The sequence below is a fragment of the Ornithodoros turicata genome, chromosome 1 (assembly GCF_037126465.1).
Source record: "Ornithodoros turicata isolate Travis chromosome 1, ASM3712646v1, whole genome shotgun sequence".
In the NCBI taxonomy this organism is placed as follows: Eukaryota; Metazoa; Arthropoda; class Arachnida; order Ixodida; family Argasidae; genus Ornithodoros; species Ornithodoros turicata.
In genome coordinates this window covers 217,962,102-217,986,222 of record NC_088201.1, presented here as the reverse complement: position 1 = coordinate 217,986,222, position 24,121 = coordinate 217,962,102, and the positions used below count along the sequence as shown (strand labels likewise).

Below are 24,121 nucleotides of genomic sequence, written 5' to 3'. Positions count from 1 at the left end.
CAAGTCAGAAACATGAGAAGTGGAGAAGGAGCGTACGCAGAACGGTGCCTGTTTGATTGGTCGTGCTTTGCAAAGTAAATGTGGTTCTGCTTATTGGTAGCGCAGTTGTGTCGTCGTGACACATTGCCGTTGTGTTGTGGATTAACAAGTACACTGCTGTGAGCTCGGAGAGAGTAAGGCTTGCAGGCTTATTTTCGACATGCTTCAGTACGGTTTCAGATCGATTCACGCTGCGAAGGCAGTGTGCCGGCAAGTACTGTCGTCTATGTTACGCTGTCCATCTTATTAGGCTTCCTTTAAGTGTATCTTGCTGGCACTGTGCGTGTGAAAAAAGATATTTTGGGAACAGAAAGTAGCAGGACTACACCGCTTCAACAGCGTGAACTCTAGTTGCAATAAGTGTTCATCCATTTCTCATTTCTCTCACTAAAGGGCTACCTCACCGCTAGAGACGTCAATGCAGACAACAGCAGTAAGCTATTAGCCACGCATTTCCTAATAAAAGCAGTTTTATGGAACATATATAACGGAAGCGTTGAACCGGTTCGCGAACCGGTTCGGGGCTGCGAACCGGTTTGCGAACCGGTTCGATTTCTGGCCTGGCCGAACCGGAACTGAACCGGAACGAAATCAAAACAACGCGAACCCGAACCCGAACCGAACCCGTATTTTTTGCGGTTCGACACCCTGCTTCGTATACGATACAGTCACAATAAATTGTGCGTGTGTTGTCACCTTTTTTATCCTCACCTCTCGGTTTCCATACATCATGATTCGCACTATGTTTGTGTTCTGTTTATATTACCATACCATTGCGGGATCGAAGCGCATGAACAGACCGACAGTGCCGCAGCAGCAGCTGTCTCGTCTAGGAGACGGACGCGTACTGCGCTGCCGAGGGGAGATCGTCGTTCCGTACTTCGACGCCTCGAAACTCCCCTGGCTCCTTCCCATGAACCGCTGACATTTTCCCCCAGCTATGCTGAGCAGAGTTGATCCAGCGCTCCGCATGCCTCGACAAACCTCTTGTCAAGACGCCGAGTGCATTCGGCAAATTCATTGAGTGTGCCTCGATGTGGCTTTTACAGCGCAGTGGCGTTACCTCTTGAGACAAGTTGACTCCCCCCAATGCTGTCACTGCGGTGATGTAGAAGGTCTAGAGCGTATTCTTCTCCGCTGCCCACGCCTTCCCGAACCGTACTCTCCGGATCCCTTAACGAGCTGGAGTCTCGCCCTCTCTCTTACAAAATTGCTTGGTCCCTAGCCACATCCAGCACACCACTGCTCTGCCCTCAAGGCTCTCTTCACCTTTCTTAATACCATAGCACTTCGATCCTTATTGTGAAGGGGCTCATTATTTCATTCCCCGCGTCACCACCAGTAATGGGGAAGAGCATCGACCATGGCGATCAAACTTCCAATTCGTCATCTCACAATAAAGTTGTTGTATGTTCATATTATTCAATATCGGACGAAGAAGATCATGGCAAGTATAGTGCGAGTACGTATACACAGCGAGAATAGTAAAGTTGAGGAAGATGAAGTAGGAGAAAAAGTAGAGAGGAAAAGGGAAAAGTCTCGTGTGTGCTGTTTGGCGAAACTCAGACATCAAGTGTGATGAAAAAAGGTAAGAAAGGAACTACTGTTGGCTATGACTTGTTCCAACATCAACCTCTATCTGTTGACTGGAAAACGATTTATGCATGCGCGAGTTGGTTGGCTACGTTGGATCGTAGATGTGAGCGGGACAGTTGACATGTCATATCGCAGTGTTAAGATAGATTGAATTATCGAGACATTTTCAAATGTTCATCTTTGTAATATTTGCAGGTCGACGCGCTAGTGTTGGTGAGAGGTTTAATGTGCAGACTAAATAGCTTGCTATTGAACAAAAATAATCACGAACGGAACGGAACGGAACGGAACGAAGGAAGAAAGGATGAAAGAAAGAAAGAGAGAGAGAAAGAAAGAAGTCAGCCTAATAGTGAGGTTTGCTCCTTCTAAGGAGTTTTTGCGGCTGAGCGTCCCGTAAGTTCTGCCCAACAGCAGTGAAGAGGAAACAAATGCGTACGAGCAACGTAAGAAGCGCGTTTCGCCACCATATGTTCACTAGTATCAAGAATAAACTGCAAAATGAGTAAGACAAATGAGTGGGACACTGTCGAACTGTCGGTTACGGACAGAAAGCGCTTTCCATGTACGACGAATTGTCAGGTTACGTAATATCGTAGGGCCATATCCCAGCTCTCAACCGTCGACATATGTTAAAGCGACTATGAAGTTTCTCGAACCCTCATAATTATTTTTTTTTTTTCTGGAAACGGTTCTTCCCGCCGAGAAACCGATATGCGAGACATTTTTCCAGGCGAAATCGCTTCACTCTATCAGAAGCGCGCGCTTCAAATTTCTCTTCCGCATTCTTCCTCTCCCGCACTCATTTTCCTCTGGATCGAACAACTGTGCGGGATGTGCTGCTGGCCCCCGTTACGGCACCGATGTTGCGAAATGCCAATCTACTCTTGCCCGAGCTGTGAGGGTGAGGATGTCAGCGCAATGGCGCCTGCCAGTCTCACCTACGATGTCATAAGGTCTCTGGTCACGTCTGAGGTCTGAATCATTACGTTTCTCTTCGCTGCAGGTGTTTGGACAACACGCTATAATGAACATCTTTTTGTGTGCTGATGCCACGCGTCACGGCGCTAGGCACGATCGAAAACCGCGCGCTTCGCCAAAACCACTTATACATGAGGAAGACAATTGGGGCACACTGAAAGCGCGTCAAATTCCTGTTTCTTCTAATGAGATTTTTTGTGCTACGTCTTGCTAGAAAGACGGTGCATCGAATGACACTTTGATCACGCTTCAACCCGACCTCCTCACACCGAATTTTTCGGTAAGAACTGTGCATTTTGTCGAATTTTTACAACTTGACGATTTTTTACTGCGGTTTACAGAGCACCGGCGGGTTTGATTTTTTTGTGTCGAAGATGTAACACCGGGGATATATGACAAAAAATATTGAACAATTCAAAAAATTTATATTGCAAAAAATGGCAAACTTGCACAAACTTTGCAAATTTCCTGATCTCCACAAGCACACCCCATACATACCCTCCCCTATCAAATAAGACGCTTTTAATAGGATATATTTTAAACCCTGTATTTTTAAGCGGTTTATTCTTAATGGTGGATTTCTGGACCCCCCCCCCCCCCCCCCTTTAACGTGCTCCGTGCCTTACGTGCGCCGTAACAGATGCTTAAACCGACATAGGTTTTCGCCAAGCACTGCATCTTTGAAGGGCTCTGCACCCCATAAATTTCGATTTCGTTAGAAAGTATCAATGTTCTGTTGCTTTCGGAGTCATAAGGAACCACTAAAAAAATTAACATAAAATTCTAGGGGGGTCGAGCAGCACTTCTGGATCACTTGGCGTGGAATGGCCGATCTGTGTATCAAAAAGATAAAAATAAACTAAATATTTTTCGTGAAATAAAGGAGGTGCATCATATTCGGCAAACTGGGTCGTACAGTTCGGAAAATCGCATTCGTAGCGCATGCATTGCGTTCAGGAACGGTTGCATAACGAAACAATTACAACTACAAGAACAACAACTACAAGGATATAAGTAACTACACGACACAAGCTCGCGTTGCGTTAAGTAATTGCGTCGCGTCCGTGTAATTGTGGCTATAAGCTCATGCTTCGTCGTGGATCCTGTTAACCAGCTTTCTGTAGAAGCTGTGGCCAGCTTTCCTGCGCATATCACCTTTTATCTGGTAACTGTAATTTGGCAGTGGCAACAGCTCCGTTGAACTTGCATATTCCTGCATAATAGACATACCCAGCCAGGATGGTGAACCACATATCTCTTGTAGCTGCGTAGGAAAAGGGAGCGTCGAAGTAGAGTATGGGTTTCAAGCGTCCTCCACAGGGTCCTATATGCCAATGGAAATGACCTGAAACATATCAGTATATTGAAACAATGAAGACACAATGAAGGACACAATCAAGATATTATGATACTCTATTCACCACAATAGAAAAATCGCAATCCTACGGCAGTCACGTATATTTGTACTGGAAAGCTCCGGCAGAGACAGCCGTTGCAGAGGAAGTGCCGCCAGCATTAGGTATTCCCTCCGCCCTGTGGCAAGGACATATGGCACGACACAATGGACGCATATTCGGGATCAGAGTACTCTGATGGACAGAAACGTTTCCTACGAGCCAGGAAACAGCGCAGGAATGGTATGCCTGGTAGAAGCACGTGCAGCGACGCTTACTGGAAAAAACTATCCCCTTTGTTTTCAGCTGAAATGTACAACAACTTTTTTTCTGTTTGTCTAGATGAATACATGGTTGAGCAAGGGTGGCAAGCTGGGGTAGTTGGTTCAAGTTCAACGTGGTGTTCATTGCAGCCAAAACAGAGCAGTTGCAGTTTGTGTTGTGTGTTCTCTGTCTGAGTGTGTGTCTGTTTTGGCTGCAATGAACACCACGTTGAACATGGTTGAGATCCATTTGGTTGTGAAGTCTCCCTTTAGGTATTCCCTCCGACCTGTGGCAAGGATATATGGCACAACACAATGGACGCATATTCGGGACAGAATACTCTGATGTACAGAAACGTTTCCAATGAGCCAGGAAACAGCACAGCAATGGTATGCCTGGTAGAAGCACGTGCAACGACGCTTACTGGAAAAAAACTATGCCTTTTGTTTTCAGCTGAGATGTACAACAACTTTTTTGTGTTTGTCTATATGAATACATGGTTGAAATCCATTTGGTTGTGAAGTCTCCCTTTAGGTATTCCCTCCGTCCTGTGGCAAGGATATATGGCACAACACAATGGACGCATATTCGGGACAGAATACTCTGTTGTACAGAAACGTTTCCAATGAGCCAGGAAACAGCACAGGAACGGTATGCCTGGTAGAAGCACGTGCAACGACGCTTGCTGGCAAAAACTATCCCCTTTGTTTTCAGCTGATATGTACAACAACTTTTTTTGTGTTTGTCTATATGAATACATGGTTGAAATCCATTTGGTTGTGAAGTCTCCCCTTAGGTATTCCCTCCGTCCTGTGCCAAGGATATATGGCACAACACAATGGACGCATATTCGGGACAGAATACTCTGATGTACAGAAACGTTTCCAATGAGCCAGGAAACAGCACAGCAATGGTATGCCTGGTAGAAGCACGTGCAACGACGCTTACTGGAAAAAATTATCCCCTTTGTTTTCAGCTGAGATGTACAACAACTTTTTTTGTGTTTGTCTATACGAATACATGGTTGAAATCCATTTGGTTGTGAAGTCTCCCCTTAGGTATTCCCTCCGTCCTGTGCCAAGGATATATGGCACAACACAATGGACGCATATTCGGGACAGAATACTCTGATGTACAGAAACGTTTCCAATGAGCCAGGAAACAGCACAGCAATGGTATGCCTGGTAGAAGCACGTGCAACGACGCTTACTGGAAAAAAACTATGCCTTTTGTTTTCAGCTGAGATGTACAACAACTTTTTTGTGTTTGTCTATATGAATACATGGTTGAAATCCATTTGGTTGTGAAGTCTCCCTTTAGGTATTCCCTCCGTCCTGTGGCAAGGATATATGGCACAACACAATGGACGCATATTCGGGACAGAATACTCTGTTGTACAGAAACGTTTCCAATGAGCCAGGAAACAGCACAGGAACGGTATGCCTGGTAGAAGCACGTGCAACGACGCTTGCTGGCAAAAACTATCCCCTTTGTTTTCAGCTGATATGTACAACAACTTTTTTTGTGTTTGTCTATATGAATACATGGTTGAAATCCATTTGGTTGTGAAGTCTCCCCTTAGGTATTCCCTCCGTCCTGTGCCAAGGATATATGGCACAACACAATGGACGCATATTCGGGACAGAATACTCTGATGTACAGAAACGTTTCCAATGAGCCAGGAAACAGCACAGCAATGGTATGCCTGGTAGAAGCACGTGCAACGACGCTTACTGGAAAAAATTATCCCCTTTGTTTTCAGCTGAGATGTACAACAACTTTTTTTGTGTTTGTCTATACGAATACATGGTTGAAATCCATTTGGTTGTGAAGTCTCCCCTTAGGTATTCCCTCCGTCCTGTGCCAAGGATATATGGCACAACACAATGGACGCATATTCGGGACAGAATACTCTGATGTACAGAAACGTTTCCAATGAGCCAGGAAACAGCACAGCAATGGTATGCCTGGTAGAAGCACGTGCAACGACGCTTACTGGAAAAAAACTATGCCTTTTGTTTTCAGCTGAGATGTACAACAACTTTTTTGTGTTTGTCTATATGAATACATGGTTGAAATCCATTTGGTTGTGAAGTCTCCCTTTAGGTATTCCCTCCGTCCTGTGGCAAGGATATATGGCACAACACAATGGACGCATATTCGGGACAGAATACTCTGTTGTACAGAAACGTTTCCAATGAGCCAGGAAACAGCACAGCAATGGTATGCCTGGTAGAAGCACGTGCAACGACGCTTGCTGGCAAAAACTATCCCCTTTGTTTTCAGCTGATATGTACAACAACTTTTTTTGTGTTTGTCTATATGAATACATGGTTGAAATCCATTTGGTTGTGAAGTCTCCCCTTAGGTATTCCCTCCGTCCTGTGCCAAGGATATATGGCACAACACAATGGACGCATATTCGGGACAGAATACTCTGATGTACAGAAACGTTTCCAATGAGCCAGGAAACAGCACAGCAATGGTATGCCTGGTAGAAGCACGTGCAACGACGCTTACTGGAAAAAATTATCCCCTTTGTTTTCAGCTGAGATGTACAACAACTTTTTTTGTGTTTGTCTATACGAATACATGGTTGAAATCCATTTGGTTGTGAAGTCTCCCCTTAGGTATTCCCTCCGTCCTGTGCCAAGGATATATGGCACAACACAATGGACGCATATTCGGGACAGAATACTCTGATGTACAGAAACGTTTCCAATGAGCCAGGAAACAGCACAGCAATGGTATGCCTGGTAGAAGCACGTGCAACGACGCTTACTGGAAAAAAACTATGCCTTTTGTTTTCAGCTGAGATGTACAACAACTTTTTTGTGTTTGTCTATATGAATACATGGTTGAAATCCATTTGGTTGTGAAGTCTCCCTTTAGGTATTCCCTCCGTCCTGTGGCAAGGATATATGGCACAACACAATGGACGCATATTCGGGACAGAATACTCTGTTGTACAGAAACGTTTCCAATGAGCCAGGAAACAGCACAGGAACGGTATGCCTGGTAGAAGCACGTGCAACGACGCTTGCTGGCAAAAACTATCCCCTTTGTTTTCAGCTGATATGTACAACAACTTTTTTTGTGTTTGTCTATATGAATACATGGTTGAAATCCATTTGGTTGTGAAGTCTCCCCTTAGGTATTCCCTCCGTCCTGTGCCAAGGATATATGGCACAACACAATGGACGCATATTCGGGACAGAATACTCTGATGTACAGAAACGTTTCCAATGAGCCAGGAAACAGCACAGCAATGGTATGCCTGGTAGAAGCACGTGCAACGACGCTTACTGGAAAAAATTATCCCCTTTGTTTTCAGCTGAGATGTACAACAACTTTTTTTGTGTTTGTCTATACGAATACATGGTTGAAATCCATTTGGTTGTGAAGTCTCCCCTTAGGTATTCCCTCCGTCCTGTGCCAAGGATATATGGCACAACACAATGGACGCATATTCGGGACAGAATACTCTGATGTACAGAAACGTTTCCAATGAGCCAGGAAACAGCACAGCAATGGTATGCCTGGTAGAAGCACGTGCAACGACGCTTACTGGAAAAAAACTATGCCTTTTGTTTTCAGCTGAGATGTACAACAACTTTTTTTGTGTTTGTCTATATGAATACATGGTTGAAATCCATTTGGTTGTGAAGTCTCCCCTTAGGTATTCCCTCCGTCCTGTGCCAAGGATATATGGCACAACACAATGGACGCATATTCGGGACAGAATACTCTGATGTACAGAAACGTTTCCAATGAGCCAGGAAACAGCACAGCAATGGTATGCCTGGTAGAAGCACGTGCAACGACGCTTACTGGAAAAAATTATCCCCTTTGTTTTCAGCTGAGATGTACAACAACTTTTTTTGTGTTTGTCTATACGAATACATGGTTGAAATCCATTTGGTTGTGAAGTCTCCCCTTAGGTATTCCCTCCGTCCTGTGCCAAGGATATATGGCACAACACAATGGACGCATATTCGGGACAGAATACTCTGATGTACAGAAACGTTTCCAATGAGCCAGGAAACAGCACAGCAATGGTATGCCTGGTAGAAGCACGTGCAACGACGCTTACTGGAAAAAAACTATGCCTTTTGTTTTCAGCTGAGATGTACAACAACTTTTTTTGTGTTTGTCTATATGAATACATGGTTGAAATCCATTTGGTTGTGAAGTCTCCCCTTAGGTATTCCCTCCGTCCTGTGCCAAGGATATATGGCACAACACAATGGACGCATATTCGGGACAGAATACTCTGATGTACAGAAACGTTTCCAATGAGCCAGGAAACAGCACAGCAATGGTATGCCTGGTAGAAGCACGTGCAACGACGCTTACTGGAAAAAAACTATGCCTTTTGTTTTCAGCTGAGATGTACAACAACTTTTTTTGTGTTTGTCTATATGAATACATGGTTGAAATCCATTTGGTTGTGAAGTCTCCCCTTAGGTATTCCCTCCGTCCTGTGCCAAGGATATATGGCACAACACAATGGACGCATATTCGGGACAGAATACTCTGATGTACAGAAACGTTTCCAATGAGCCAGGAAACAGCACAGCAATGGTATGCCTGGTAGAAGCACGTGCAACGACGCTTACTGGAAAAAAACTATGCCTTTTGTTTTCAGCTGAGATGTACAACAACTTTTTTTGTGTTTGTCTATATGAATACATGGTTGAAATCCATTTGGTTGTGAAGTCTCCCCTTAGGTATTCCCTCCGTCCTGTGCCAAGGATATATGGCACAACACAATGGACGCATATTCGGGACAGAATACTCTGATGTACAGAAACGTTTCCAATGAGCCAGGAAACAGCACAGCAATGGTATGCCTGGTAGAAGCACGTGCAACGACGCTTACTGGAAAAAATTATCCCCTTTGTTTTCAGCTGAGATGTACAACAACTTTTTTTGTGTTTGTCTATACGAATACATGGTTGAAATCCATTTGGTTGTGAAGTCTCCCCTTAGGTATTCCCTCCGTCCTGTGCCAAGGATATATGGCACAACACAATGGACGCATATTCGGGACAGAATACTCTGATGTACAGAAACGTTTCCAATGAGCCAGGAAACAGCACAGCAATGGTATGCCTGGTAGAAGCACGTGCAACGACGCTTACTGGAAAAAAACTATGCCTTTTGTTTTCAGCTGAGATGTACAACAACTTTTTTGTGTTTGTCTATATGAATACATGGTTGAAATCCATTTGGTTGTGAAGTCTCCCTTTAGGTATTCCCTCCGTCCTGTGGCAAGGATATATGGCACAACACAATGGACGCATATTCGGGACAGAATACTCTGTTGTACAGAAACGTTTCCAATGAGCCAGGAAACAGCACAGGAACGGTATGCCTGGTAGAAGCACGTGCAACGACGCTTGCTGGCAAAAACTATCCCCTTTGTTTTCAGCTGATATGTACAACAACTTTTTTTGTGTTTGTCTATATGAATACATGGTTGAAATCCATTTGGTTGTGAAGTCTCCCCTTAGGTATTCCCTCCGTCCTGTGCCAAGGATATATGGCACAACACAATGGACGCATATTCGGGACAGAATACTCTGATGTACAGAAACGTTTCCAATGAGCCAGGAAACAGCACAGCAATGGTATGCCTGGTAGAAGCACGTGCAACGACGCTTACTGGGAAAAAACTATGCCTTTTGTTTTCAGCTGAGATGTACAACAACTTTTTTGTGTTTGTCTATATGAATACATGGTTGAAATCCATTTGGTTGTGAAGTCTCCCCTTAGGTATTCCCTCCGTCCTGTGCCAAGGATATATGGCACAACACAATGGACGCATATTCGGGACAGAATACTCTGATGTACAGAAACGTTTCCAATGAGCCAGGAAACAGCACAGCAATGGTATGCCTGGTAGAAGCACGTGCAACGACGCTTACTGGAAAAAACTATCCCCTTTGTTTTCAGCTGAGATGTACAACAACTTTTTTGTGTTTCTCTATATGAATACATGGTTGAAATCCTATTGGTTGTGAAGTCTCCCTTTAGGTATTCCCTCTGTCTTGTGGCAAGGATATATGGCACAACACAATGGACGCATATTCGGGATCAGAATACTCTGGACAGAAACTTTCCTATGAGCCCGGAAACAGCGCAATAATGGTGCGATTGGCAGAAGCACGTCCAACTGGAAATGTTACTGGCCAGAGTGGAAATACCACTGGTCAAACTGGAAATGCCACTGGCAAGACTGAAAAACACTGGAAACCAGACTGGGAATACTAGAAACCAGTTCATACTGGTCACTGGATATACGGGATCTTCACGGGGATGCTGGAAACCGAGAGTTTACGAGGGTTCACTGTATATTGACAAATTTAAGTAATCGCTTGGTTCTAAATTTATGTGAATTCTGGTCGAAAACTTGTAGGCAGTACAGGAGTTTCACTGGATATACTGGAAACCAGTGCATACTGGATACTCAACCTAGTTGAGTTCTACTGGGTACATGGGAACCAACCTACACTGGTCACTGGCCGCACTGGAAGTGGTGGTTGTGACACTGGAGATATTGTAATCCAGTGCTAACTAACTAACTATGCAGGTCACACTGGGTTAGCGTCTTAAAGATCAGAGATGTGTCAGTTTTGCTACTGCAAAAAATACTTAGCTACATTACTCATTATTCTTTATAACGCATTACCAAACCATTATACTTTTGTACAGCATGCACTTATCTGTCATTACATTCTTCAAGTTGCTAACAGATATAATACGCGTGAAGAATATGGTGACATTATACATTACACGCTATATGCACTCTTGAGTCTGGAAAATATAATGAATTATCATTACTCGGTGACACGGTGTAGTAACGCATTACCGGTAATGCGCCCCGTCACCGTGCTGTTAATTCCATACTAGCCATAATGTTAATGCCATCGTTGGCGTCTCAGCTGTGATTTTGTCAGTTGATCAGCGCCAGCTAAAACCGTAGCTCAATCAAAAACGGAAAAGAAAAAAAAAACTTCCTTCATTCGCGAAACTTCAGGCGTTCGTGATCTTTGCTTATTCACGTCCTCGTACAGAATTTGTCGGTCCCATAACATAAAAACGAGCACGCGGCAACATTGAAGTCATTTAAGTCTCCAAACCGTCGCTTCTTTCGGTTTTAAATCGTTTCGTCTGGCAACCATGTAGAAAGACAACAAAGCATCGTACGAACGGCTGCTTCTTCCGCGTGGTTTCTTGCGTTCAACTTGTGTCAACTGTAAAGGCGGGGTCCCATAGCCTCGATTTGAGCAGCAGCAGCAGAGCTGCAGCGACACGAGCGGTCCCATAGCACTGATCGAGAGCAGCAGCACCACCTATCTTCAACGCAGTAGGTCTGTGGGCGTTTCGCTGTGGGGGTTTAGGATTCGCTTCCCGCAGCGCTTTGTCTGTTTAAACGTGATATCTGTGCGTTGTGTATGTATGAACAGGAATTCGCATGTTGTCCTTACGTTTCATTATGTTTATGTCGATTACTGTTTTTGCATCGTTTCACCCTCAGTCCACAAATGCTGTTGCATTGTAGGGCCAAGAGATGTGGATGTGTAGCATGAGTAGGGAGTTGCAAAGCTGGCATCAAAAAGGAAAATAAAAGAGCCTGGTAGCGGCCTGCTATATTTTGAACAATCCATGTTCTAAAGTATTGAGGCTTTCTTGAGTTTGTCTGTACATACAGTGAACCCTCGTTAATATGGCCCCTGTTAATGTGACATACTCCCTTTATGGCCGTTTTTCTCAGGAACCGTTCCACCGGCATGTAAATCCCCCTTGTTAATATGAAAATCCGCTTGTCGGACAATAACCAAGATTTTTGTCACAAGTAGAGTCAAACACAGTCATTATCTTCCTGCTATTATGACCACGTCACATGACCCTCAGAATAGCCCCCAGGAGAAGCTGTCTCATACTCAGAGGGTGACACGTGTCAAAGTAGGGCGTCAAGGTTTGGGATGTACCCTGAAATCGCTGACCTCGGGATTATACTCATATCGAACCGCGGAAGTGCTTAAAAAGGCGGGGACCAGGTCACACTGTGCTACTGTTTTCACGTAAGGATGGTCGGAATGAAGCTGAACAGACCTGATTTGGCAGTCGGAATGAAGAGCGGCGTTACTCGAAGCAGGCAAGCGAAGCCCTACAGGTTGCCTCGTTATTTCTTGAGCAGATAAAGGTCGATAACGTGTCCGCAATTGATGGTGATATTGTCCACTTAGAAATATCAATGAATAAATATTGTTTGACATAGTCATTGTTAACTGAGTCTTCAGAAAATAAATCATAATTAACTCAGCTTTTGTTTTCCGTAGCGGTGTGTCCGGTCAGCGGAGGGTGCGTTTCTCGTTAATATGACAATTCGCTTTATGACCGAAATTCGCGGGAACGAGAGTGGTCATATTAACGATAGTTCAATGTATATTGACAAAGTAATCGCTTGGCTCTAAATTTATGTGAATTTGGGTCGAAGACTTCCAATACGATGAATACTAAATTTGGGGAGAAATTGGACTCAGTTACTCAAAAACTAACTGTACTGATTTTTTTAGAAAATGTTATGTGACTGCATTTGCTGCCAAACAAGTTAGCGCGCATTCCTACTGATGCCCCAATGAGGGCTTTTTGACGGGTAGAAATCTGGTTTCACCGTAGAGAGGCTCGTTATGCAAACACTTCTAACTAGCCTTGCTGGAGCGGGGAAGTACCCAAAATATGACTACTTCTCCACGCCTGCCTGTCCCATTGCCTGTCCATACCAAGCGAAAAAGATAACCGTACTTGTTGTAGATTGTCCTCCGTGTAAAAATCATTTTCTATAAGCTTTTCTCTCATGTGCTATTTATTGATTAATCAACTGCAGACTATACCTCTGACTATACCGTTACAGTCTACAACGTATTCCGGCTATACCGTTACATGGACAGTAATCACACTTCTTGGCATTATAATCGGGTGCACGAGTTGTGTTTAGCAACGCCATGCTATCCTATACACACTGTAGGTACGTACGTAAGAATTAGGCGTGAATGACACCTTCACTGGAAATTCGTGATGAACGCATTTGCCGAAATGTTACAATGTCGAGTGAGGGAGCACCAGATACAAGAACAATCAACACACTTACATGAGGGCATACGTGGCTTATGAGAACTCCAAGAGTAGCACAAAAAGAAAAGGAATAAATAAAAATACAGTGCACAGTACAAGGACACCGTGCAAGTGCAGGGATATATTCGCACCTTATTTCGGCTGGTTTAGTAGTCCAATGCAGCCGTGCGCCAACACACTAATCGACCCCTAAAAAAAGTTGCCCAACAAAAACATTGCTGCTAGCCACAGTGAGTTGCTTGCATATGTCATCTACACCATTATTCCATCTGGATCTGCATGCTCGTTTCAGGAGCCGAGTTACTTCTTGTATCAATGCGTACCTCCACACATTCCACAAATATTGTAATATTACACGTAACACTGAATAGACCATTTTATTGAACACACAAATATCATAAAACTACCTGACTGCCCTTCATAGCCCCTTGCAGCAGGTAAACAAGTGCACTGCAGGATGGACAGAATACAAGTGCAGTTGACGTGTTCTGTGGTGTGGAAATGAAGTCATTCCCCACAAACCAGTGAAAGGGGTTGCAATACCATCATCCCACATAAACATAAAATCTTCTTTGTACCAGTGTGTGTCTTACAATCAACGTGGGAATAATGTGTGTAGAAAATGGGCACCCTGAATCGTGTAACTCAATCAGCGCTTATGTCACAGCCCATTGGGATATCAGTAGAATTGGCTGTAGCTCTGAGACGGGTATATGTTCGAGGGCTTTTATCTCGCGAACTATGACACAATTTATCAGTATTAAGGAGCGCAACGCATGATGCACCCATGCCATAACAAATCACATCAATGAAAGCATCCCAACCCCTTTAATTTTTCCGTGACACTTAGTAGTTCCATGTAGTTCAAATGGCTAACGATCCTGGAGTACCATTTACTCTGTGCACGGAAATCTTGTGTTTGCTTCCCTCATCCCCTACGCTTCTACAGAAGCCACCTATTAGTTGTGAATGAGATGCCAAAAACTAAAAATCGTGGCTATGAGACTGCTTGTACACGTTCACTGAAGCCCTTCTGTTGTCCACTTGCATTTAATGCCTTGTAGAGTTCTCAGCGTTGTAGTGACCCCTTCACTGTAACTTTTGTGGTGAGCTTGTGTAATCTCTTCCTTTTGTTAGGGGGCTGATGAAACTCGCCGTCCACAAAGATCGAACAGAGCACCAGTAAGCTCCTGGACATACCTTGACATGAAAATTAGCATTATTAGAATTCCCAAAACAGACAGAATCGGCTTGTGCAGTAAAGGAGCAGTGCAATTCTATGTTTAAGTAGTCTTCTCACACGCATTCCTCATGTGCAGATACAATATGAGGCACACAGATAAGGTGGAAGTGGTGCTGTCATATCTTAGATACATGACCAGGAAACCGCACAGAGGCAACTTTTACTGCACACAATGGCGGGATGTCTTTCAGAAGGGCTGATACATCCACTATCCTCTACAACACTTCGAGTGTTCCAGTTCCTGTAAGTGACGAATGCAGGACAATTGCTTAGCAATCGCTACTAGCTTTAAATACTGTAAATCACCTTCATGGGGTCAAATATGCTTCCCAAAGTCTTGATGTGCACATCTTGTATGGAGACCTTGATGCTCGTGAATATGTGAAGCAACATTATGATCAAAATATGCATGATATGCCATAGTAATAATAATTTAATAATTGGGCGTTTACGTCGCGAGACAACTGAGATCATGTGATATGCCATAGTATCGTGAGCCATTTTACCAGAACCAAGTTTCCATTACCATTGGTTGTCCATGTGCATGTTTACGATACTGTGTCATCATTATTGTGGCACCAGATGTTGCTTCACCAGCGTTGCTGTATGTATCTTTTTCCTGGGGCCTGAGCAAGAAGAAAAACTTATAATTATACCTGTTAAGGCTAATAGTGTTAGCAAATGTGCAAAAAGCATCTACATATTTAAGCTACACAATGTGATCAACAATATTAACAGCATAGCTTGCCCCCAACTGTACTCCTCCTAATAGCAAGTTTGTTCGTCAACCAACACACACAGGCTGAACGTCATACATGTGCACAGCACTTAGCCATTTTGTCATTAGCATACATGTGTTATGACGGTGTGCTACAAAGGAAACGTGGCCCTCTTGCGACATGCCATGTGTCATTTGTCATATTTGTCGTTCACGTGTTCACATTGTGTGCAAGCCATAGTGCAAGTTCGTGGGGACACTTACCTGCCGCATCCCCTTTCAGCAACTCTTCCAGTCCAATTCAGCCGTCATGCGAACGACCTCGTAACATTGGGATGCAAAATGCTTCGAGCACATGACAGTTGTCTTGATTAGTTCAGAGCACTCAACCACTGATTTCGTGCCACCCAATCACGCACAAAATCAACTAGGAACTTCGTACGAAACATCTTTGTTATTAGATTACCTGTTCGTACTGCGAGAAGCACGGCATTCTCACAATTCACTCACACTGCATCTCTCACAAAGTAACAACTTCGACGAAGTAGTGTGTACTGACCAGCCGGAGGAAAAAAAAAACATGATCAAATTAAGACGCAGAGAAGGTTGCCCGTACTTACAAGCGCTTTCGGTTTCAGCCTGACTAATGACGACGATTGCTGGCGATTGCGAAACTGCGATCCAGTAAACAAGCAATGAAGAGGCAAAGCCAGGTGTTCGAGCGGACGATCGGACGGCAAACCAAAAAGTAATTACAGGGCATTAGCAAATACAGGGTATTCGGCAAAACTATTTCGGAAGTACATTCAGCAGGCATCAACCATTGTGCCTGCTAGTTTTTGTTGCAATCTGTGACAGTGAGTTTCCTCCGGAGCTGACCTTTAATTTTGAACCTGAAATATCACGATACCGGTATAAAGTGCCCGTGCCTGCCGTCCTGCCCTCACCAACTAAGGTGCACAGTTCGGTGCAACGTACCGTATAACCATCACTCTGTCCACATTCAGTTTGTGAAGGTAGAAGGGATGAGCTACACTGGGAACTTTGCCTGACAGCGTCCATTGTGGAACATTCATTTCGTCTGTTTGCACGGACTCCAGCATTCGCAGCCAAAACGTCTGGGTGGCGGGCAACAAACATATAATGCAATATGGAATACAAACAAAACGCAATCATTGTCTGTATCTTTGTACGTCTTGTACAGTATCCCAATCAGCAAATGGTAGGCAGGGCCAGCGATAGGTGGGAGGGGGAGTAAGGCGACCACCTTAACCTCCGCGCTGGCATAGGCCGCGCGCGATTTTTTTAAATATCAACTATGCACTTAATCGTGTGAAACAGGCCCCGCAATGTGCCCTAGCCTCAGGCCCCGCACACCCATAGCACCGACCCTGATTTTAGGCATTGCAATAGCTTGTGCTACATCAGCCTGTTCTCTGAGTCTATGGGTACTTCATGGAATGTGTTCAATAGCAATAAAGGATTATGAATACAATATTTTATTTCGTTGATACTACTATGTGTATGAGTTCCAGATTCACCTTGGGAATAACAATTTTGTCCCTGAGAACCACATGTGCGTACAGCGGGCACAATGAACAACAAGTTAGTCAATGATTTGATACGGCGTTTCAGGACACAACGTGAAACTGCGAAAAGCTGCATTTCAGGGTAGCCGTGCAAGAGAGGAGGCATGTGCTCGTCAGAGCCAACACTTGAGTAGCTGGAAGCCATTACCTAAGCACGATCATGCAAGAGTTATTTTTCATCATCCAGTGAACGTTCAGATTCCAGACTCAGTCAATTTGCATTTCTTTTCCTGAGCAAATTGAAGAGTCTGCTTGTAATATTATGCATGTACGGAACATCTCCAACATTTCCATGTCAGACGGCATGCCACTTTACGTTGAGCTTTTCACTGAACTTCCAAAAATGCAAAGCTAAATTTAGTCAGCGAATCCTTGCAGATTTTGTCTTGGAGATGTTGCTCGGCAAGGAAATAATGGAAAAGTGACACAATAAAGAAAATAAATCTGGGTATACCTCGCACGCATTCCTCGGTCTACACCACCATGCATGTAGATTAAGGCCACACTGCACTGCCTATTTGCATCTCAGGATACGACACTGCACGCAGAACAGGGCGTACACCTATGTAATCAGATTGGACTCTCCAGGAAAACCAGTGCCCACATTGTACATTCCAAGCAATCCACACAACTACCGCTGTGGCATCGCTTACGTTCTCAGTAGCCTCGCGACGTTAAACCCCAATTAAAAAAAGAAAGAAAAACTGTACTCTCCAGTATGACCAGTGCCCACTCTGGACTGTCCAGTAAGACAAGTGCCCCCATTGGGTCATCCAATAAGACCAGTAATCCAGATGGGGCCAATAATCCCATGTGACGCTGGATACTATACTGGTATCCAGCCTGTTCAGTATACTGCAGGGCTCGGATTCTAACACGTTTTTCCGATTTTTGTTCAAAACGTTTCCGTTTAAACGTTTTGTACGCCGTTTAGATTAACGTATAGTCTGGAAAACGTTTCCTTATGAAACGTTTAAACGTTTTGTTTAATGCGAAACGTTTAAACGAGTCGTTAATGTGAGACGTTTAAGCGCTTTGTTAAAATGAAGCGGTTGAACGTTATGTCAATGTCGTTTAAACGTCTTAATAGACTTATATCGTAATGCCTTAATAAAACGCAGTGCCTTTCGAAACGGATAGCTATTTAAGCACCCTCTTGTCTTTATCAACGGGAAACATGGACGCGCCAGGCATTACGGGGATAGAGTCCCCGGTATGCCTGGCGCTTCCGTGGTTCCCATCAGTAATTATCAACTACGCCAGTTTCTCACTTCTTACCACTCACTGTCTTCCGACAGTAGCTTATTATTTCACTTCACATTTGGCTTTGAAGCAACCCTATTTGTGTTCATTTTCGACGTACATTGCATTATGAACCGACGTGTTTCATATAGTTTTGAACATGTCGAGCGCGTAATGGCGGTGATGACGATTGAATATTTTGGGTAATTACTAAAAATTCCGTATTTATCTTCTTCACGCGAGTAGCATTTTCGTGAAAAGACCAAGGCGGGAGATTGTGACCTTGAGCGACTACTTTAGCCTGAAGCATGTAACCAGCTCTTTCCTCCTGGTTCCCACTATTGCACTCTAAAACCACAACACTTGCCAATTACGCGTTAAGAACCAATCACTGTCCCGAATGATATCTATCTTACACCACAGTGGGAAAAAAAGGGTGAGCACGACTTTTGTGGCATGATACGCTGACGGGAATTCCCACAAAGATCCGTACACTTCCTTTTATGAACAAATTGGGATGCAGATAAGAATAACACCCAGAATTATAATTCTGCCGCACGATGTCGACAAGATAAAGCTCCATTTTCGGAGTGTTAGCGATCAAAATGCCATTAGTGCACGCGGAGCAGAGTTGGGCGTGCACGGCGAACGGGGTCGTGGCAACGCTCTATTAACCACCAAGAAACGGAATAAAATGCACCCTGCGCTGTGGCTGTTCCTCATTAAACATAAGACGGTGACAAGTGAGCGGGACAAAGTAACATGTCACTTTAACGATGCCCTGCACTGTCTTTCAAGGAAAGTAAGCTGTAGTGTTTAGAGGAGGAAATAAAATTATTAAAATCGATTATGTAAAAGAAAACCACTCCTAGGAAAACGTTTATATGCGTATAGGTGCCGCTGTACGTTTATGCAAACGAGAACGTTTAAACGTATCCTGGGAAAACGTTTAAATACGTATATCTAACAGAACACGTTTAAACGTGTTTTAAGAAAACGTTTAATCTGTGAAACGTGTTTGAAAACACGTTTCTTAAGAAAACGCTTAAACGTTTTGACATTTAAACATTTAACATAGAGCTCTAGTATACTATTTTTTAGTAGGGCAGTACATTGGCCAAACTACAACAAGTTTTGGAATTCGATTCAATAATCATAAATATGATGTGACAAAGAACCAAATCTCTCGGCCTCCCACGACTTTCGCAAACCCGGCCATTCCTTCAATGACATAATTAACCGTATTCATTTGACAATCACATTTCACAGCAAACCGCAACAGACAACAACGTGAGTCTTAGTTTATCCACCCACAGTCCGCAGCCAGCGCTCATGATCAAATTTTAGTGCAACGGCCAAATTCCGTTCTTTCTGCCGCGTTTTCATTTTACCTTAACATATCTCCACCCCCCAGCGACGACGAATGACAAAGGAAAACCCCCAAGATCAGCATCCGTTCCACGTGCGGATTCCTCCTCTCCCGTAACCCTTCTCGCCCTTTTATAAGTGACTGCCCACTACAACCCCCCTTAGTCCTGTGGAAGGCGACGCTGTCGCCGAGAGTAAATTATTTTTATAACCCTCAAGGCTTCTGAATCCCTTCTTTACCTTTTCTGTGCTTATATATTTACGTGTCCATTCGTACCCCTCTTAAATCATCAGCATATACATAGTTTTTGTCTTTGCTGGTAATATTTCATTGTTTGATTTTGCTGATTTTGTCATTTTGGTACACTTGCTGTATTTGAATATTCCTATGTGTGTGTGGCTGTATAACGCAACTGTTTTTCCTCCTCATTGCCACAATGACCTGCTTGCAGTCTGAAGTACTCAGCAGAAATTGTCAGGAGATAAGTTCAGTTGATTCTTTGGCCTAGTACTCCGTGCAGTTGTTCAAAAAATTACACGTACACGTTAGTACACGTGACTTGTATCAGAACATGACATATTTGAGGTCCAGCAGTATCAAGAAAGAACGAACGAAACAGAACGGAAAAGGACATTATCGGAATGTATTAGCAGGACTCGATTTCACAACGAATTATAAGTTCGAAAATGCAACCCGAATCACGCCTTCCCCCGAACTCGAAAAGGTAAAACGCACAGGTGTATCCATACACACTAAAGAGTTGTCTCTGAACATGCGCTATGTATAGATTTCAGCACATGCACTACGCCTTGCTGTTTTGCAGGGGGGGGGGGGGGGGGGGCGTTGGCAGCGCGGCCGGCTGGGGACCGCGGAGCGACCTTGAGCCTTCCCCGAAACTCCCGGTTACAGGGAGCATCGGTAGGGTGGCCTTGCGTTTTTTTTCGGCTGTCCGCGCTGTGAACTTTCCCCTGGGCTGTAGCTTTTTGTCTTGTCCGGTCTGCTTAGCTTTTTACTTATTTTACTTATTGTTTTTTCAACTCCCTCAGCTAGAAACATCCCTCTCTCCCTCCCTTTCTACTGGTATATATACGTCCTCTTGTACGGCTACTCTTTAACCTGATGAAGTGCAGGCTCTGCACGAAAGCCTTGTTCATCTTAATTGTAATAAAGTGTTCCTACCCGTTTTACCTTACTTCAGTGTAATCACTTGTAATTGATGGTAGGCTTGAGCCACGTGTAGCGTTGGGAATAGAGTGCCTCCTTGGAGCTTACTTAACGCTTCACTTGCTGTCCGCAATGGGTACCCAGCCTTCATCGCAGCGGCGTTAACTGTGTTGCGAAAATCCCCGCACGGTCGTATGCTATTGCCGTTCTTTCGTACAGACATTAATGGAGTCGCCCGCTCTAAATGTTGCACAGGCTCTATTATTCCTTGTTGTTCCAAGCATTGAAGCTCCGCACGTACGGCTTCCTGTAGTGCAAAGGGCACCGGCCTTGCCCTGCAGACTTTTGGTGTTGTATCTGGCTGAAGCTTGATATCAACAAGAACGCCGGTGTGCCCTTGGATGTCGTTGCCAAACACCGCCTTGTGGTCCGCTAAAATCTGTTCCAGGGAACCAGTGTGGAAGCAATTGATTCTGCTTATCGACTCTGCACCGTGACTGTACCGTGACGTTGGTTGATCCCAAGATTTCTTATAATTCTCCTCACCAAATTTTGAGATGCACAGTTTTCGTAGCAAGTGGAGGTATGTCGTCCTGCCACGTCGCATTGTACGTTTTTTCACTTATTAGAGAACAAGTTGCGCCTGAATCTGCCCCGAACTGAATTGGCTTGTCATTCACTAATAACGTTTAGGAACTTGGAATTCGAGGATTTATGGAATACCTGGAAGAGGTCGTACGGTTCTAACGTTGTGTCACTGTTCTCTACAAGCAAGTTGGTGTCCTTGTCAATTGCTTTCCGCTTGCGATATGCCCATGCTATATGGCCCAGCTTCCTACAGTATTTACTCTGTGCAGTCTTATGCTTATACTCCTTTGGAGAGTGCGGCCTGTCGCAACGGTATTAACGAAATTTGCGTACCTTTCTTTTCGCTGGCTGTGTGTCTGTCTACTCAGGGACATTCGCTTTATGAATGTCTTCCTCCGATGCTCTGACGCCCTTACAAGTTACAAAGTTACAGTCTGCCGCCAGCTTCCTTAGCTTCCACAGCTGTGCTGTGACGTGGCTGTTAATCGACTCACGAGGTCGCTGATCTCGTTTTTGAAATCTGCATCTATGGAAGACCTCGGAGGGTTCTGGATCATCGTAGTGCTTACGTAATGACTCGACAATCTCTTCCTAGGTTGCGGCGTGTAACTGTCGTGGTGCGAACAACGCTCGGATTGTTGTAAACGCTTTAGAGCCACATCTCGTGAGTAGCTGAGCTCGTTTCTTCATGGGATCTTCAATTCCGTTTGCTTCAAAGAAGGTCAGACATTACACCTATGTGGCCCAGTCGGAACCTTGAAATTGTTCCATCGATGCGTCAATTGTTGTCATTCTACTTTCGTCTCGTGGCAAGCGTTACGTTTATCGTTAGCGTTACGTTTATTTATTGCGTAATTGATATGGCACAATACCGGGGAAACCAGGCCAATGTAGAACGATTTCTTGACTTAACCAGCACTACGCCTCTCATGCGCCACCTCGCATTTCTTTCTTCGTCGTCGTCTCGCAACGTCCAAGAACATGTAATCCAAACTCAAATACATAATAGTCTCATACTCGTCCACTCCATCAAAGGTGTTTACACACAGGAAAGCTTTAGCCCATATTCTGTTTTTCACTGTTTGCACTTTGTCAGAATATTTTGAACGATCCGTGTGTTCATGCGATCGCAAACCGGACACACGAAGCAACGGCACAACATCACTTTCACTGAAAACGTCGACTATCTGTGATCTGTTGTTCTCATAAGCAAAGTACATAAATGCTACAAGAACTTCTACATCCCTTATCATCATGCAAAGTCACCTAAACAGATATGTCTCTTATTTTTCGCTCATCAACCGTCCAGCAACACGCTCCGAACAGAAGCGCAGCGGCCGCAATGACATTTGATGCATTTCTGATGCCGAATTACAGCTCTGCCGCGGCGTCAACTGGAGGCGACGGCAACGGTCTGTTGTACACGAGCGGGTTTGGAAATACGCCACCGAGCATCCGAAATGGACCTGATCCTCCATAGAACGCAGTATACAACGAAACTTTAAACCCTTCTCAGCAACCGTTCCAACTATTCACCGACAGCGTTTCAGCCCATATAGTTTTCGCATCAGCGGCAATTTCGGAATTTCAGTATTGGGCTGCCCTCGTCGGTAGCTCAGACGCTAACGTGTTCCTGGCTGAGCTCAAGATCGGGTTAAAACCCGGCCGTGTACGACAGGAATGTGGGGGAGGTAACATTGCCTCTAGCACAATGCGTCGGGGATTTCAAAGGAACCCCGGATGGTCGAAATTATCCGCAGTCCTACCCTGCGGCACTCCCAACATGTCGCCGTATTATAGGCCGGCAAACCTACATGTAACATAATGGACCCATAGTATTTTCTACTAGGCTGTGCCTATTACTTGTTGTGCCTTGTATATATACTTACTCAGCAGAGTGTGGTTCTTTTCGTCGAGGAGAATCTTTCTGAAAACGACAAATGTTAAGTTTCGATGGAACCATTTTGATTGCCATTAACTGGCTTTCGCACTGACGAGCACAACGATACCAGTACACCATGCTGAACATATAAACAGAACGATAGTTTGGTGAAAACCAAGACGTAGACACTTTCAACATTGGGCAACTGTTTATGCTAAAAACACATTCTCTTGCATTCGAATTGAACCATCTTGCAATGAATTTTCTTTTAGGGGATCTGCGATGTAGGACAGGCATCTTGCGTCTTGTGCTATTCCCTCGACACCCACCTCGTTAATACGAAGACCATGTCGGACTCGTTGACCCCAGGGTATTGAATAACTGTTCTCTGAAGTATATTCATGGTTTTGTGTGCGTATACCGAGGGAAGATTTCTACCAGGAACTTCCAAGAGGTGGGTCCTGTCCTGTTCCTCGTTCATCTGTAAACACAGACGGTTAACAAAGTCATGCATGTGTTCCTAGGTCATGGAATTCCGCGGCTTTCTACGACAGTAATTATCATCATCAGTACCGCGAAGGTGCTTGCTCTGTGAGCTAGGCCGAAATTTTTGAATGACACTCCTTACGCTGTTTTCATTCCTTTCTTTAGGGACACACAAAGCTACTCTCGTCAGAAGGTCACCACCTTTCCCGAGTGATAGTTTAGATCTCTGCTTATGCTTTCCTGACGAAAGGGATCTTGAGTGCTTCCAGCAGTGCGTCTGAATGCGGGAGTACAGAGCATAACTTCACTAACCGCGTGCTATATTTTGAACCGAAAATGTTTTAGAGTTGCACTACATGGGCTTGAGAATGGACCATTGCAGGAAATCTCAGTGCTGAATGAAGCACGTGTTGCGCCATGGGCGC

At 44.3% G+C, this 24,121-nt stretch overlaps 1 protein-coding gene across 1 annotated transcript in view; it reads right to left on the bottom strand.

The window, feature by feature from the left end:
* The window catches only part of LOC135394646 (uncharacterized), a 59,266-nt gene that overhangs the window by 21,959 nt on the left and 13,186 nt on the right, over positions 1-24,121 (bottom strand). Inside the window, exons 4-6 of the mRNA XM_064625491.1 lie at positions 23,540-23,691; positions 23,218-23,255; positions 3,844-3,958 (exon numbers count right to left, since the gene is read on the bottom strand). Of these exons, the coding sequence (XP_064481561.1) occupies positions 3,844-3,958; positions 23,218-23,255; positions 23,540-23,691 (305 nt within the window). The remainder of the gene's footprint in view (positions 1-3,843; positions 3,959-23,217; positions 23,256-23,539; positions 23,692-24,121) is intronic.